Source organism: Bombus affinis, chromosome 3, assembly GCF_024516045.1.
Source record: "Bombus affinis isolate iyBomAffi1 chromosome 3, iyBomAffi1.2, whole genome shotgun sequence".
NCBI classification, from domain to species: Eukaryota; Metazoa; Arthropoda; class Insecta; order Hymenoptera; family Apidae; genus Bombus; species Bombus affinis.
The window spans coordinates 10,061,009-10,074,790 of NC_066346.1; the positions used below are offsets into that span (position 1 = coordinate 10,061,009).

The following is a 13,782-nucleotide window of genomic DNA, read 5'->3' on the forward strand; positions in this document are numbered from 1 at the left end:
TTTCACAAATACTGTTATTAAATCATCTTTATAATATTTTATGTAATTTTTTATTCACAAAACAATATGCTACAGACTTTATACATTTGTTTCTTATAAATTATAACATATGATTATTGATTCTATATAGTCGTATGCAGAAAAATGAATTTAATTATTATTTGGTAATTGATCAAAATGTCAAAAACAAATAATAAAAATAACAATCGAAAATTCAATAGACGTAGGTGTATTTAGGTTCTGACAAATGTCAAGGTATATCACGTGTTTTGTTATTTTGAACTAGTTAGACAATACTGTGCGCAAGTTAGCAATTAACCCATCAAATGTATAAAAAAAAGCACGCTGTGGGCGTTAAACAAGACAGTATATTAATGAATTTTGATTTCTATTTAAAACAGATCTAACCTCTAACTAGCCTAAACAAAAAGGCACGACGAATAAGAACGCTAGTTTCACTTACGTCTCAAATTTATTAGACATGTTTCACGCTGTAATATAAATCTATTGTTTAAAGGCTATGAATGATATATATTTCAATAAATACAAATAAAAATAGAAAGACTTTTCAATGTCTGTTTCCTTTTCACAGTTTCTCTCATGTGTATGTTTTCGATAAATTGTTGATCTCCCCCTCTATTTTCTTTTTTGTCACTTTGTTATCGGAGATTTTACATTTTGATGTTGGTCATACTAAATATATATATATATAAACTAACAGCGCGATATATAAAATATTGTACAAAAATCGTTATAAAAATTATTATTTTTGTATAAAATATATTACAAGTACATTGTGAATCTAAAAACAGCGTAAACTATATATTTTAACTTTCTTAAGGTCAAAAAAGTAAATCTATGACAATATTAACTGTTTTTAATTTTTAGCCTCTGAGAATTTTAATTTCAATCTTTTCATAATTTCTTCTCGTTGATACATAACTTCTCTGTAACATAACGGTGAAAATGCAATTGGACATTCATATTGTACGGTTTCGATACACTTTGTATCTGTTGCACCATCTCGATCAAATCTGAATTGCGAGATCGACTCCACTGAAACGAAAATCAGAATTTAAGATTAAAATCATTTGAAAGTCTCATTTGGTGTCGGTACTGGTCTCTAATGTCATAAGGAACTTATTTTTTTCCTCCGATAGAAACGATCACTCACAGCATCCAAATTTGGGAAAGAAACACGTCTGATGTTTCGAAGTAATCAAGTAACCATTATTATCTTCACGTATGGCGTAATGTCCATGCGCTATGTTTCGTATAATTGGTATATGACTCAAATGTTCAGTATATTCGACCGAATATTTCCAATGATCGTAATTGCCGCTTTCTGCGATAATATTAAATTCTTCTCTGTAAATATTAATTAAAGTTAAAAAGAAAAGAGAAAGAAAAAGATTGTGATGTGTAATGTTTTACATACATTGTTGGATTTAATTTTTTCATATTACTAAAATCCGCTACGAATTCCCATACATGTATAGGATTTGAATTTTTTATTATTCCTTCGAACAGTACATGATGTTTTTTCTTATATACAAAGAGAACATAAAAGATAAAAAGTGTTAAAATAGTATACAGTACATTTCTGGTTTTCCACTTCATTGGATTGATACCCATTTCTAAAAGAATAATTTTGTAACATGATAATAATTCTATGAAAAATTTTTTTACGCACAATATAGAAGTAAAACTATACTTGCTGACACATACAGTTATCATACTCGTGCTGTTAATATAAACATCCGAAACGAATAAAGAATGTCTCATATTGTGCATTACAACTTTTTTTAAAAACTAGAAAAAGAAGGTATTCTTCACTTACTTGCACCAAATATTTAAAATGAAATAAAGACGGTTTCCTTTTTATTGAAAATGAAACAAAAGCAGTTTTCGAGTGAATTATATTTTTTATTACTACACGAATTGAATTTATATCTATGTATTTGATATTGTGAACTTCCGCCAGTGAGATAAACTAAATATGTAATGATACTGCCTTCGTTTCAAATATCAAAGGAAGAATGTTGAAGTAGCTACTGCTTCACAATTCGCTACGAAATATTCTATTTCCCTCCGCTACTTTAGCTCTGGCCACGACGTTTTCCGTCGTTTGATTGTATATACATGTGATCCCTACTACCTTCTCTAGTGGTTCTGTAGCCCCACCTCTTTATCAAACTAATGTGCATGTGTATGTATACGACAATGGTATATAGGTATATGCGAAACCTAACTGTACCAAATGATGTGATTAATGGCGCGAAATGGAGCATGATATATTTTAAAACTCGATAGAACATTTAACAAATATTTTAAGTATGTAATAATATTTTACAATGTTTTATCCACCTTTCTATATCGTTTAAAAGTATTAAAACTTCTGTGGCTAGATTGAAAAATATCGATAGCCGAATTTCAAAAATTTGGAATGATGAATGCAGATAAATGTTTCAATTTTAAAGGATTATTCCTCGAGTTTCGACAATTATTTGGCATGTAACAGACCATCTAAACTATTTTAGTTACTAAAATATTTTTCGTTACTAATATGCCAAAAGAGTAATATATTAATATTATATAAAACTATCACACACTTTAGAGTAAGCGAAAAAAAATAACATAAACTGAGGTCGCTTGTATTAACAACTATTCAGGCTTGTAAAAAATCCTGTTTATTAACATAATTTAATCAGAAGTTTCACATTTTAAATATTAAAAATTACAAAACGTGCAGATATACATATTATACAAAATGCGTTACCTTCTCAAGTGGACTATGATAAATACATTCAATAAATTTTACATAGTTCTTTTAATATATACATAACAATGAATCTTGTTGAAGCATTGGCATGCCAGTCTTTATAAAATTGGCCTATAAAATTGTAAAAAATAATTTGCTACACATTAACAACGAGTAGGCGCATTCGCCATTAATTTCATAATACTTGATTTTATTATAAAAGATTGCTTTTTCTTTGCGTTAACAACGTTTCTCTGTTGTAATTTTTGCTTTATGAAGCATAGACTTTACGTATTGAGGCAATAATGTTTTTAGTTCGCGCGACACAGACATATATCTGAAATTTAATAATCTTACTAAACCATTCTGGTAACCAACTACCATCCAGAAGTAACTCCATGCATTCGGATTCCAAGACATCTAGAATTTATTATTTAATTTCAGTATCGAATAAAAATATCAATTAAATGAAAACAGTTATGATATACATACTCTGTTTACAGACATAAATGGATATTCTTCAAGCGGAACTTCTAGTAGTTCCTCCTCATTCGGTTGTTTCTGCTCATGATGTTCAACGCTCTTTAAATATAATAGAATAAAATAGTAATGTGAAAATAATAAAAAATAAAATACATTATGCAGTGAGACTACTTACTTTTAATTTATCACAAAAAACAATACCAAATCGATCCTGGCACTGATCATAAGTTCCTGGCATATAACAATAATCTTTCGAATTCTTTTTGTGCTTTTTATTATCTTTACTATCTTCTTTTTCTGAGAAGTCCACTATTTTAACAAATGAACTCACCTAGGAGAATTATTTATATTTAACTTTGTAAGAAATGGTTTAAATTATCAATAATATTTAACCACGTTAAACACAGAAAGAAATACCATTTTTTTCTTCGTTAAAGCTTTATCAATATCTCTATTATATATAAGTCCATGTGCGAAAATTGTTTGTATTTCTCCTGCTAGTGTGCCATGTGCAATGCTATTTGCATAGTCAGAAGTGGCTACAGCCTATAAAATTTTTAAATAGAAAAGGTTACTTTTTAATAATATCTAAAATATACTTTCTAAAATTACTTACATATGTGGTAGAATTTGTTTGTAAAATAGGGTAGTATTTGTATTCGTGTTCTCTTAATGAAATCAAATAAGTATAAGTATGGTTGTACCTATAATAGAATAATATAATATTAAAAAATAGATTTCATCAATTGAAAATATTCTTTTATGGTCCTTACCCTAGTGCATCATCAAAAGTAACAATAGCACATGGCCAGTGTGTCATCCATTCACCATTTACTATAATAGACTTTTGCATACTAATTTGAGGACTATTTATGTCTTCTAAATTCCAAAATTTGTATGATCTATCTAAACTGCCAGAAGCTAGAAATCTTCCTTTATTATACGGAATTAACGCTAGCACTACAAAAATGGTACTCCTGTTGAACTTGTTATTTTATTTTATATTACTTTGCAAAAAAGAAAGAAATATATATATGTATATACTTACTACTCACAGCATTACCATGAGCATAAAAATGCTGAAACGCATTTATGAAATATGTGTTCTTCCTTTTTTGTATTGATAATGGTGATTTATATGTTAAATCCCATAAAGCTATATATCCATTTGAAAATCCTGCAGCGATTGTACTGCAAAAACGAAAGAAATTGTACAAGTCAGTTATTATAAAATTAGGAAATGGATCAGAATATAGTGAAAGAATTGTACTTATGACCGTGTTCTTTTGTCCATGATAACTTGGTACATTGCCAATTTTGATCATTGTTATCATACATTGAAATATTTACAACTAATGTTATTACTGGATCAGTGGAATATATAGGCCATCTACAATAACATATATTCATAATAGCAACACACGTACAGGAATTTATTCATTTGGATGAATTTGTTATTTACTCATTGTCTGTAGTCTTCTTAAATTTAAGCTCTTCTGGAAAAGGTAATGAATAAACATTTACATTTCCGTTCGAGCAAGCTGCTGCAAGCATACCCATTCGCTTAAGATTACTGGGTATTTTGTTTTCATTCTTATAATTATTTAAGCTTTCATCTTGATAACATCCGGAAGGACACCATTCTAAACACCATATGGTACCACTGTTGTGTACAATAGCATATGACAAAGTAGGAGATTCTACTTTACTATCAATCCTAAAAGAAAAGAAAAATTTACTTTGAAGAAATTTGATACTAGCATATTCTACTTTTTGTTACTAACTCGTAATCCAAAGACCCGATATTCCAAATTTGTATCATATTAGGCTCAGAGTGTGATTTTCCTACAGTATATTCACTTGTCATTTTTGGATGAGTACTAATCGCGATATATTGACAAGGTTCCTTAGAATACATTGGTGATGGAATAGGTAACCAAGCTAATGACCACACTGGTCCACCAGTAAAAAATATTGGAGTGCCTGAAAAATTATTTTAAATTTAATATATTGAACATTATGAAATACGTAATATAATATAAGTAATTAATTATAAGTAATTACTTGTTTTTATCGCTAAGTAATTACCTTCATCTAAACCACCTTCAAATCGTTTCCATTGCTTCCATGTATCTTCTGTATTACACAGTGTTTTAGACACACTTTCTTTTTTTGTTCGCATGGAAATTTCTAGCTCTGGCAAATATTTAAGAATATCGGAATTGTTTAATAAAGTAAACTGATTAGGAAAATAATCATTAAATAGACAAAGTTCGTAATTTGTTTGTTCGCTGTTAAAGAAAATAATATGGACTGTTACTTAAACATATTAAAGAATTATATATTTTAACTCTAAAAGATATAGATATTTACAATTCCATAGACCATTGCACACCGAGCAGATACGGTTCTTTCCATTTGATTTTACGAAATTTTTCCTTGTACAAAAATTTCATTGTAGATGTTTCTAGAAATAAAAATCGTGTGTGAAACTTAACAATTTAACTTCTTATTTTATAATAAAATTTATCCTTACTTTCATCCGAACTACAATCTTCCTCTTCAAAATCTGAATATTTATCAACTTCATCTGTTATTGAATGCTTTTCTAATACGTGCTTCTTTATATCTTCATCAGAGGTAGTTGAAAATTTACATTTTTTACATATATAACTCTGAAATAAAATTAAATATGTGTTAAAGTTAACATTTTAGATATGCCATAGAAATGAAATTAGTATTATTGTAATATATACCTCCTCAGGAGTGAAGTTACACTTAGAAACATGTTCACACATATCTTCAAGAGAGGAACATGTATAAGTACAGCCTACTTGACGACAATTTATTGTTCCCCCTGAAGATAATACTTTCTTCCACATGCCTTTCCACACAGATGGTATAGGTCTTTTATGTTCAGGCATTTTGATCAAACTTTTCTGTAATGTTAGTTTTATATAGTTATTCATTTGGTAAATTAGGTTTTTTTTAGGAAAAGATATTTTTAAAAAAGTAATATACCAGCAAAGAAGAGTCAGGCTTCATTTTCTTTTCAGGCGGTAAATTGCTGTCTTTGACAAGCTCAGTAAATTCAGAAATTTTTGAAATTGCTCTGTAATTATAATGCTATATGAATATTTTTATTTAATTTAAATTTTAATAAACTTCCAGTTTATATAACTTACTTTTCTGCAGCTTTGCGTTTTGTTCTTTCATTAGTAGCAGTATTTAATTGCAATTCATTTATTTTATTTCGTTCTGTTTGCCTATGTACCCTTTCATGCATTTCCATAGAAGATGGCATCATAACAGCACCACAGATAGGACAACTTACCATCAAAGCTTGCCTTTCCTGGTAAAAAGATTATTGTATGTATAGTTACATTGCATTACGTTTCAAATTCTAATTGAAAAATTGCATACTTCTTCTGATTTTCCACAAAATTGCATATGAGATATAAAACCGTTCGCACTACGCTTTACAGCACCGCATTTTTCGCAGCACAATTGACCCCTTCTTTTTTGAATAGCAGTCATTAATACTTTTCTCCATAGTTTAATATTATTTTCGAAGTCCTGAAAACAAAATTCTTTAATAAATAGTAAGTTTACAAATTTATTTATATTAATCTTATATTTACAATAGGTTCATCGTCCTTTTTCCAACTCATATAATTATGCTTGCGCAGATTGTGTGAATCCCAGTTGACTTTTAATATATCTTCTTCACATTTGGCGCAAGTCACAAAATTTACCTGAAATAGAAAAACATATATTTATGTAATTTGAGAATGACATATAGTTCCAATATTTTATATAAAACTTACTTCTGATGCACGAGTTACAGTACTATTTTCATTTGAGTTTTCTTCTATAGTAATTGGTCCCTCCGAATTTTCTATATACTCAGTATCTAATGCAGAATAAGATGACCCTCTACCTCTACCCCTGCCTCTGCCTCTACCCCTGCCTCTACCTCTACCTTTACCTCTACCTCTTCCTCTTCCTCTTCCTCTTCCTCTTCCTCTTCCTCTTCCTCTACTTGTAGATGTATCTGGATTACCTGCAGATGTATTTTATGATCTATCACTTTTTTTAATAGTAATTGAGTTAGGAATGTTACCTTCAGTGCTGTTATTATCATCTATGTCATCGTTATTACTAAAATTATATGATTCTTCACTATGTCTGTTACTATGAACAGGCGTTTCTTCAATAGAGATATCATTCATTTTTTGTAAAACCCCTAAGTTTTCTTGTGATTCCTTATTTGAAATGTCTGCAGTTTTCTGCACTGTAAGCAGAATTTTTCTAGGTCTTCCTCTTTTTCTTACTACTGGTCTAACCGTCAAAGTTTGATTGCTATTATTTTGACATATTGAATCTGTGTTTAAAGTTTCTTGATTTAATGAAGTATTTGATGTTATAAGTGATGAATTGATTCTATCTTCATTAACACTTGTATCTTTAACATTTAGATTTTCATCTCCTAACTTTCTAGATCCTTCATTTTCAAATTCAAGCACAGAGGTACTCATTGATTTCATTTGTACTTCATTATCATTCTTATGATTCAACCCTATACTTTCTAAATTTTTACATTCCAAATTTTTATTATTTATTTCATTTTTATAATCGTCCTTCATTATTCCTTCACTATTTATAACATTACAATAATTTCCAGAAGTATTAGAGGAATTCAAAGGCAATGAACGTTTTGTCACAACTGGTGTAACAGAAGTAGAAGATTTATGTGAATCAAGTGTAATTATATTCCTTTCATCAGCTTCATTTTCAAGCTCTTGTTTTTTACATTTAATGTAATGAACAACATCAGTTGTTTCAGTTTTATTTGATAAAGTATTAGAAATTACTGCTTGTTTTGATTCTGTATTACAAGAACTCATTTTTCTTTTGTCTGGAATTTCTTTTTTATATACTGTAATATAATCATCACATTTAGTTCGTTTATAAACATGTTCAGGTTTATTAAGTAAATTTCCATCAATTTCATATTCTGCTTTTGTTTCCTTATTCTCTTCTAAACTTTCACTTAAATATCTTTTACTAGTACTTTGTTCTGATCTTATATCATCTCTCTGAGACTTTGGTACATCAGTTGAGGTAGTTTGATTATTTTCTAAGGTTTTAGCAGTACATTTTAGTTCTTGTGATTTTCTCTGATTTCTTGAAATATTTATGGAGTTACTTACTTCTGTGCTACCCTTCTCTTTCCTTCTACTATTATTAAGATTCTGCATTTTCTTTGTGTGATTTGATTTTAGTTCTAATTTTTCTTCATTTGTATTAATTTTAGGCACTTCTGTTGCACTTTTTAAATTTTCGTTATCTGCATTATTTGCTGGATTATTTTTATTAATTTTTATGACAGTGATTGGTTTTATCACAATGTTTGAGTTTGGATATCCACTGGGTGTGGAAATCTCAAAATCTTTATGTTCTTCTTTTATAAGTTCTGATTCAGACATTATGTTTCCATCTGCAACAGAACATTAAATTATAAATAAAAAGATACTTATTTTATTCTAAATTGTGGTAATGATTAACTTACTTTTTCCTATAGAATCACTGAGACAAATATTTTGTAATATATTAGGAAAAACCATTAACTTCCTTGTATTATCAGATAATGAATGAATAGATTTAGTAATAGCTGAATTCATACCATCAGATGAAGGGTCAGAATCCACAGTCTTTTTGCTCATTATTACTATGATCTAACTGAATATTAAAAATATAGAAAATATTGAAAATATTATGTAATCTTAAATATTATACAGTATAGGACCAAGAGGGTATTAGATCAATAAATTTTTCTATATTCTTCTAGAACTCTATATTTAAAATACTACATATTTTTTTGTTATTATTTTAGAACATTTTACAATATGAAAAAAATGTCTATGATTTATTAACATAAAATTGATATGGACAGGATTCGAACATAGAATGTGCGACGATGAAATGCGCTTTTTATAATCTAGTCCAAAAAGCCGTAAAAACTGTCATTTTCTTGAGACACACACGTGGGACAGACTTGTTAATTTCGTATGAAATATTGATTGTAATGATATAAAAATTTATTCTTTTATTATTAATCACATCCTTTTATTAATGATAAGATAAGGTTAGGCGTTTAATACTATATGCGAGAAAGTTTGTCACTTAATTGTAACATTCAATAATTTTTCAATCTTTCTGTAACGCACTTACCAGTATTTATTAAAAAACTTTTCTTTTACATTGAAAATGATATTCTGTTGGAAAATAAAATATTTTATCCAAAATCTCTGGAACAAGATTCGAACCAGTGCACTTTGCCTTGACACACCATTCTCACATTGTAGTATGAGCATGGAGCCATCTCTCATAGAGCATCACAGATTATTCGATATATTTCAGCGCATGCGTTTATGTTTTAACGTTCTCAAAGAGAAAACTTTCCGATTGTAGCAATAAATAACAACCACATTTATATATTTACGCATTATGGAATTCTTTGTATTAACGCGTTATTTGATATTCAAAAATCGTCAAATAAGAAATAATTAACGGATAAGGAGTACATATACCTATAGTTGTATTTAGTACATTACACAAATAAGTTTACAAAAAGGGGACAATAGGTAAAATATGACACGATATAACAGGTTTTATTTAAACTTTTATTTATCAAGATCTTTATAAATTTAAATCATTCTCCTGAGGAGTTCATTGATTTTGTCTTCACGATTACCGAAATCGCCACCTTCAACGTAGTGGTTAGTCTTTTTACGCCATCCACCACTAGGTGTGTTGAGCTAAAGGCAGGAAGGTTCAGATTAATAATGTAACATAGACGATTATTAAATGAAATGTTTGAATTTGACTAAGGAATGCAAAATTACATGTATTCCATAAAGAGAAACTCGTATTATTTTACGACATAGTAGGAGGTTAATAGAATAATGAATATTTCCACAACCATGCCTATGTCGACATTTGAGCAGTCAAAAATTTATATACCTTAAATGGCCATAAGAAATTGCTTGCAAACTTGAATTTTGGTCCAACCATGAATATTTCGTGGATTAAATCTTCTATACAAATAATACCAGAGCGACCTGTAATAATTTATTTCCCATATTACTATCGCAGTAAATATTGAAAAAAAGAATTGTTTAATGTGATTATAAAATGTGTGAATCATCGCAAACCTAAACGTAAAGTATACGAAAAAGTTTTTCAAAGATTCTCTTACTTTTTGACAAGATGGAAGGGAGCAATAGAGTAAGAAATACGACTCCCATGGACTTGTCAAATGTAATAAATTAATTTTAACTAATTTTCTAATGACAACAATAAATTAGACTAATACTAACCAAGTTTCTTTTCAATGATTGAATTACTTGTAATAGGAATACGCTGCCTATTTATTTTGGCAAATCCTCTTTTATAGATCAGTTCTCTAACTGATTTTAGATTTGGATAGCCCCATGTGATATATGGTTCAATGATGCGGAGCATGTTAATTGTTGCCTTGTTCAGTTTCACAAATACGCCATTATTGATCTGTTTCAGGCGGAACAACTGAAGTACTTTACGTACTTTAGGAGAAACTTGGTTCACACTAAAATAATATAAAATGATTACTGTACTATACATAAATTTTAATCATAACTTCAGTGTGCTAGGAATTATATTTACCCCCGAATACGGATAACAAATGCCAGACGTGCTTCGTTAAAGATATAATAGTTGCCTTGAGTCTTAGCTTGTCTTGCCAATCTGATTTGGTCTCTTTCTTCCATTCTATATTCTTTCACATATTTTTCGGCATTCTTAAAGATTAGTTTTCTTTTCAGATATCGACTCGCGCGTTGCTAAAATTAAAAAATTTATTTAATCATTTCCACTAATTTGAAGCATTCATTTAATAAAAAAATATAAAGTACAGTTCCAAAAGCTACCTTAATCGATATTTGAAGACGTGCAGCTCGTACTGCTTCACGAGTTTTCTTTCTTTTAAGGACTGATTCCGGCACTGCCGGCAGCTTTTTAGCTGCTGCGGGCTCAGTTTCCTTCTTCCTATGTACAAAATTATTAACCAAAGTTAGAAATTACATATTTTGTTCACATAAATTTCAACAAGTCGCATGGTATACAGAGCTTATGATATAATAAGTTAGGTTAAGTTATAATATAGGTTATGCTATTAAGGAATATAACTATCATTATAGTATTATAATTATAATAGATGTTTAATTTGATGTAAGATAACAATTCATGTTTCATTAAAGAATTAATATAATTTTTAATATGTATGATGAAATATGAATTGTTTTATATTGATCAACAGTATGACTTGTCAACTTCGAGTAATAATTCTTCATTCTTGTACAAAAAAACAAAAATTATAATATAAATATAACAAAGAATTTCAAAAGAATGATTAATAATATATTTCGTAAATGTTAGGATGGTATTAATTATCGATGTTTTTAGATTTTATTATGACTTAGAACAGGACTTACGTATCCGCCATCCTGCCACAATGTAAAGAAGTTCTCGATCGTTGATCACTTCACAACTGTCGAAAAGTTAAGCTTGAAGTTGACCGCAATTCTTGCTACTTAATGCACAGGCGGGAAATTTGAAATTTGAATTTATCTTGAAAGCATTTTGCTTTTCGTACTATTAACAGTAAATATGTTGTAATAATTGACATGAATGACGTAACTAATTATAGGGCAATTAATGTACGCAGTGACACAATTAATGTGATCCCTGTTGTATTTAAAAAATTCAATTTTTCTCAAAGATATATATATATGCTTTAATTACAGAAGTTTCTAATTCAAAGATATATTAAAAAAAATTAACTTCCGAAAATTAATTAATCTTAAAACTTTCTTAGATCAAAATCCATAAGTTGGAAACAGAAAAATATATGATTTTAGGATCAAGAAGTTTCAAGATTAATAAGATGCAGATTTTCATGAACAGAAAAAAAGAACAAGAGCACAAAAAAGAAGAAGAACATGAAACATAAAGTAAAAGGAAAAGAGTCGTCGTATTCTTTTTTTATATAATGCATCGTTCACACTATTATATTATGTACAATTGGCAGACAGAAGTAGCACTTTAAGCAGTTTGGAATTGGTCCAAGGATTTGCTCTTTATTCCTGATGATCGTGTTAACATCGTTTGCCTTCCCTTGATTATATGAGCATCGATAGGCAATATTCACCCGTCTCGTGTACATCTTTATCCTTTTGTTTTATTCAGAAGATATTGACGGCGATCCATCGTCAAAAGGACGTACGGATTATCGATGATCATCTTCGCGAACAATTAATTACACGTGGACCAAAGGTGATCACTCGAGACAAAGAACAAGACCACTGTCAATACTAATCGACGGTGACAGTTAACGTTACAAGAACACGTACGAAAAAAGAAAAAGAAAGAAATAAAAGAAACCATAGATTGCTTGTCGATCGAATTGGCTAGCAACATTCCATGAACATCAGCAAAATAACAATGTACACATGTGTCGATCAGTTTTATTCACTCTAAAAACGCAGCAAAAAATCATCGAGTCAGCAAAAGTTAATACAAAGTGAAATGGAATACGATACAATATAATATCTCTATCGTTACAAAGCAATACAATAAAAGAATATCAAACAACGTTGTCGCCGTACGGTAATTTGCACGCGAACTAAGAGACATTATGGCAAACGTATACTTATAATGTATAACTGTATATAGCTTATACGCTAACATAATTGGTAATTCGCTTGGAATATTATAGTCGAGTAAACTCCCGCGAAACGTTGCCTCGTGTACGCTCGCAACACGTTCGCGCCTTTTTCAATTTGACAGAGGTCTAAAATCTCCTATAGAAAATCGATGGATTTGGTCCACGTTGAGCAAGCATACCACGCGCTCACGGAATTCACGGACAACTTGAACCCATTACGGTGCAAAGTATACGTTATTTATTTTATTTATTTATTTCTTTTAAATCGTTCGTTCATCGTCTAAGCAAAAAGAGAAGTACATAGACAGGTTTCATCGTCATCCCCCGTAGAATCGTCGAGCTTTGGTACGAGTCGTTCGTTCCGGACGAACGGCCGCTAATCAATCTTACGTAAAGCGAGTCGGATCAACAACAACAACAACGCACATTCGCGCAGCAGCAACAATTCATGAGTCTCAACTCTTTCGTTCCTTTCTTTCTTTTCCTATCACGTTCTTTTCTTTTATCACGCTTGTTTCGGATGTGGCGTGGGCGCCGTTGGTTCTGACCGGAAACAGGACAACAAGAAGCCGGTGTACATGGCAAACAGGACTGTGATCGCGATCAGCATATACATGTAGATGTTCAGCTCCGGTTGACGGTACCTGTTCTTGCGCAGCCAATCCAACACGTCTTGTTCTTTATGTAGATCACCTGGTTAGAGGAAAATTGTTTAGGAAAGTTGCGATTAGAAATTGAAAATATTCATAGTTTCTTCTTGATATAGAAAGAA

The 13,782-nt window shown here is 30.0% G+C and overlaps 4 protein-coding genes across 12 annotated transcripts in view; all 4 read right to left on the reverse strand.

Moving 5' to 3' along the window:
* Positions 1-730: 730 nt before the first annotated feature.
* LOC126914363 (uncharacterized) lies at positions 731-2,169 on the reverse strand. Of its 2 annotated transcripts, none has more exons than XM_050718196.1 (4): positions 1,841-2,169; positions 1,439-1,637; positions 1,175-1,368; positions 731-1,056 (listed from the first exon to the last, which is right to left on the reverse strand). In XM_050718196.1, exons 2-4 carry the CDS (start codon positions 1,633-1,635, stop codon positions 878-880), a joined length of 570 nt encoding a protein of 189 aa, XP_050574153.1. In that variant the 5' UTR covers positions 1,636-1,637; positions 1,841-2,169; the 3' UTR covers positions 731-877. The 2 variants fall into 2 exon arrangements, with proteins under 2 accessions (XP_050574153.1, XP_050574154.1); XM_050718197.1 differs by having other exon boundaries at positions 1,729-1,844.
* A 505-nt stretch (positions 2,170-2,674) lies between these two features.
* LOC126914325 (uncharacterized) lies at positions 2,675-9,640 on the reverse strand. 4 transcript variants are annotated; one of them, XM_050718107.1, is made up of 22 exons: positions 9,479-9,637; positions 8,817-8,986; positions 7,368-8,744; positions 7,072-7,307; positions 6,886-6,999; positions 6,668-6,820; positions 6,430-6,596; positions 6,266-6,356; positions 6,001-6,183; positions 5,781-5,919; positions 5,618-5,711; positions 5,333-5,535; positions 5,029-5,227; positions 4,707-4,961; positions 4,515-4,634; positions 4,293-4,435; positions 4,018-4,204; positions 3,861-3,948; positions 3,662-3,790; positions 3,420-3,575; positions 3,254-3,343; positions 2,675-3,181 (listed from the first exon to the last, which is right to left on the reverse strand). In XM_050718107.1, exons 2-22 carry the CDS (start codon positions 8,968-8,970, stop codon positions 3,002-3,004), a joined length of 4,458 nt encoding a protein of 1,485 aa, XP_050574064.1. In that variant the 5' UTR covers positions 8,971-8,986; positions 9,479-9,637; the 3' UTR covers positions 2,675-3,001. The 4 variants fall into 4 exon arrangements, with proteins under 4 accessions (XP_050574064.1, XP_050574065.1, XP_050574066.1 ...); XM_050718108.1 differs by lacking the exon at positions 8,817-8,986; XM_050718109.1 differs by lacking the exons at positions 8,817-8,986; positions 9,479-9,637 and having other exon boundaries at positions 7,368-8,384; positions 8,458-8,601.
* A 269-nt stretch (positions 9,641-9,909) lies between these two features.
* Positions 9,910-11,898, reverse strand: LOC126914358 (60S ribosomal protein L7). Its single transcript, XM_050718187.1, has 6 exons — positions 11,779-11,898; positions 11,215-11,332; positions 10,952-11,127; positions 10,627-10,874; positions 10,271-10,368; positions 9,910-10,065 (listed from the first exon to the last, which is right to left on the reverse strand). Exons 1-6 carry the CDS (start codon positions 11,787-11,789, stop codon positions 9,955-9,957), a joined length of 762 nt encoding a protein of 253 aa, XP_050574144.1. The 5' UTR covers positions 11,790-11,898; the 3' UTR covers positions 9,910-9,954.
* Positions 11,899-12,403: 505 nt separating this feature from the next.
* LOC126914318 (uncharacterized) overlaps positions 12,404-13,782 on the reverse strand; it is a 44,830-nt gene continuing 43,451 nt past the window's right edge. For all 5 annotated transcript variants that reach the window (XM_050718093.1, XM_050718090.1, XM_050718092.1 and 2 more), the window contains one exon: positions 12,404-13,703. In XM_050718093.1, the coding sequence (XP_050574050.1) occupies positions 13,516-13,703 (188 nt within the window). In that variant the 3' untranslated portion in view covers positions 12,404-13,515. The remainder of the gene's footprint in view (positions 13,704-13,782) is intronic.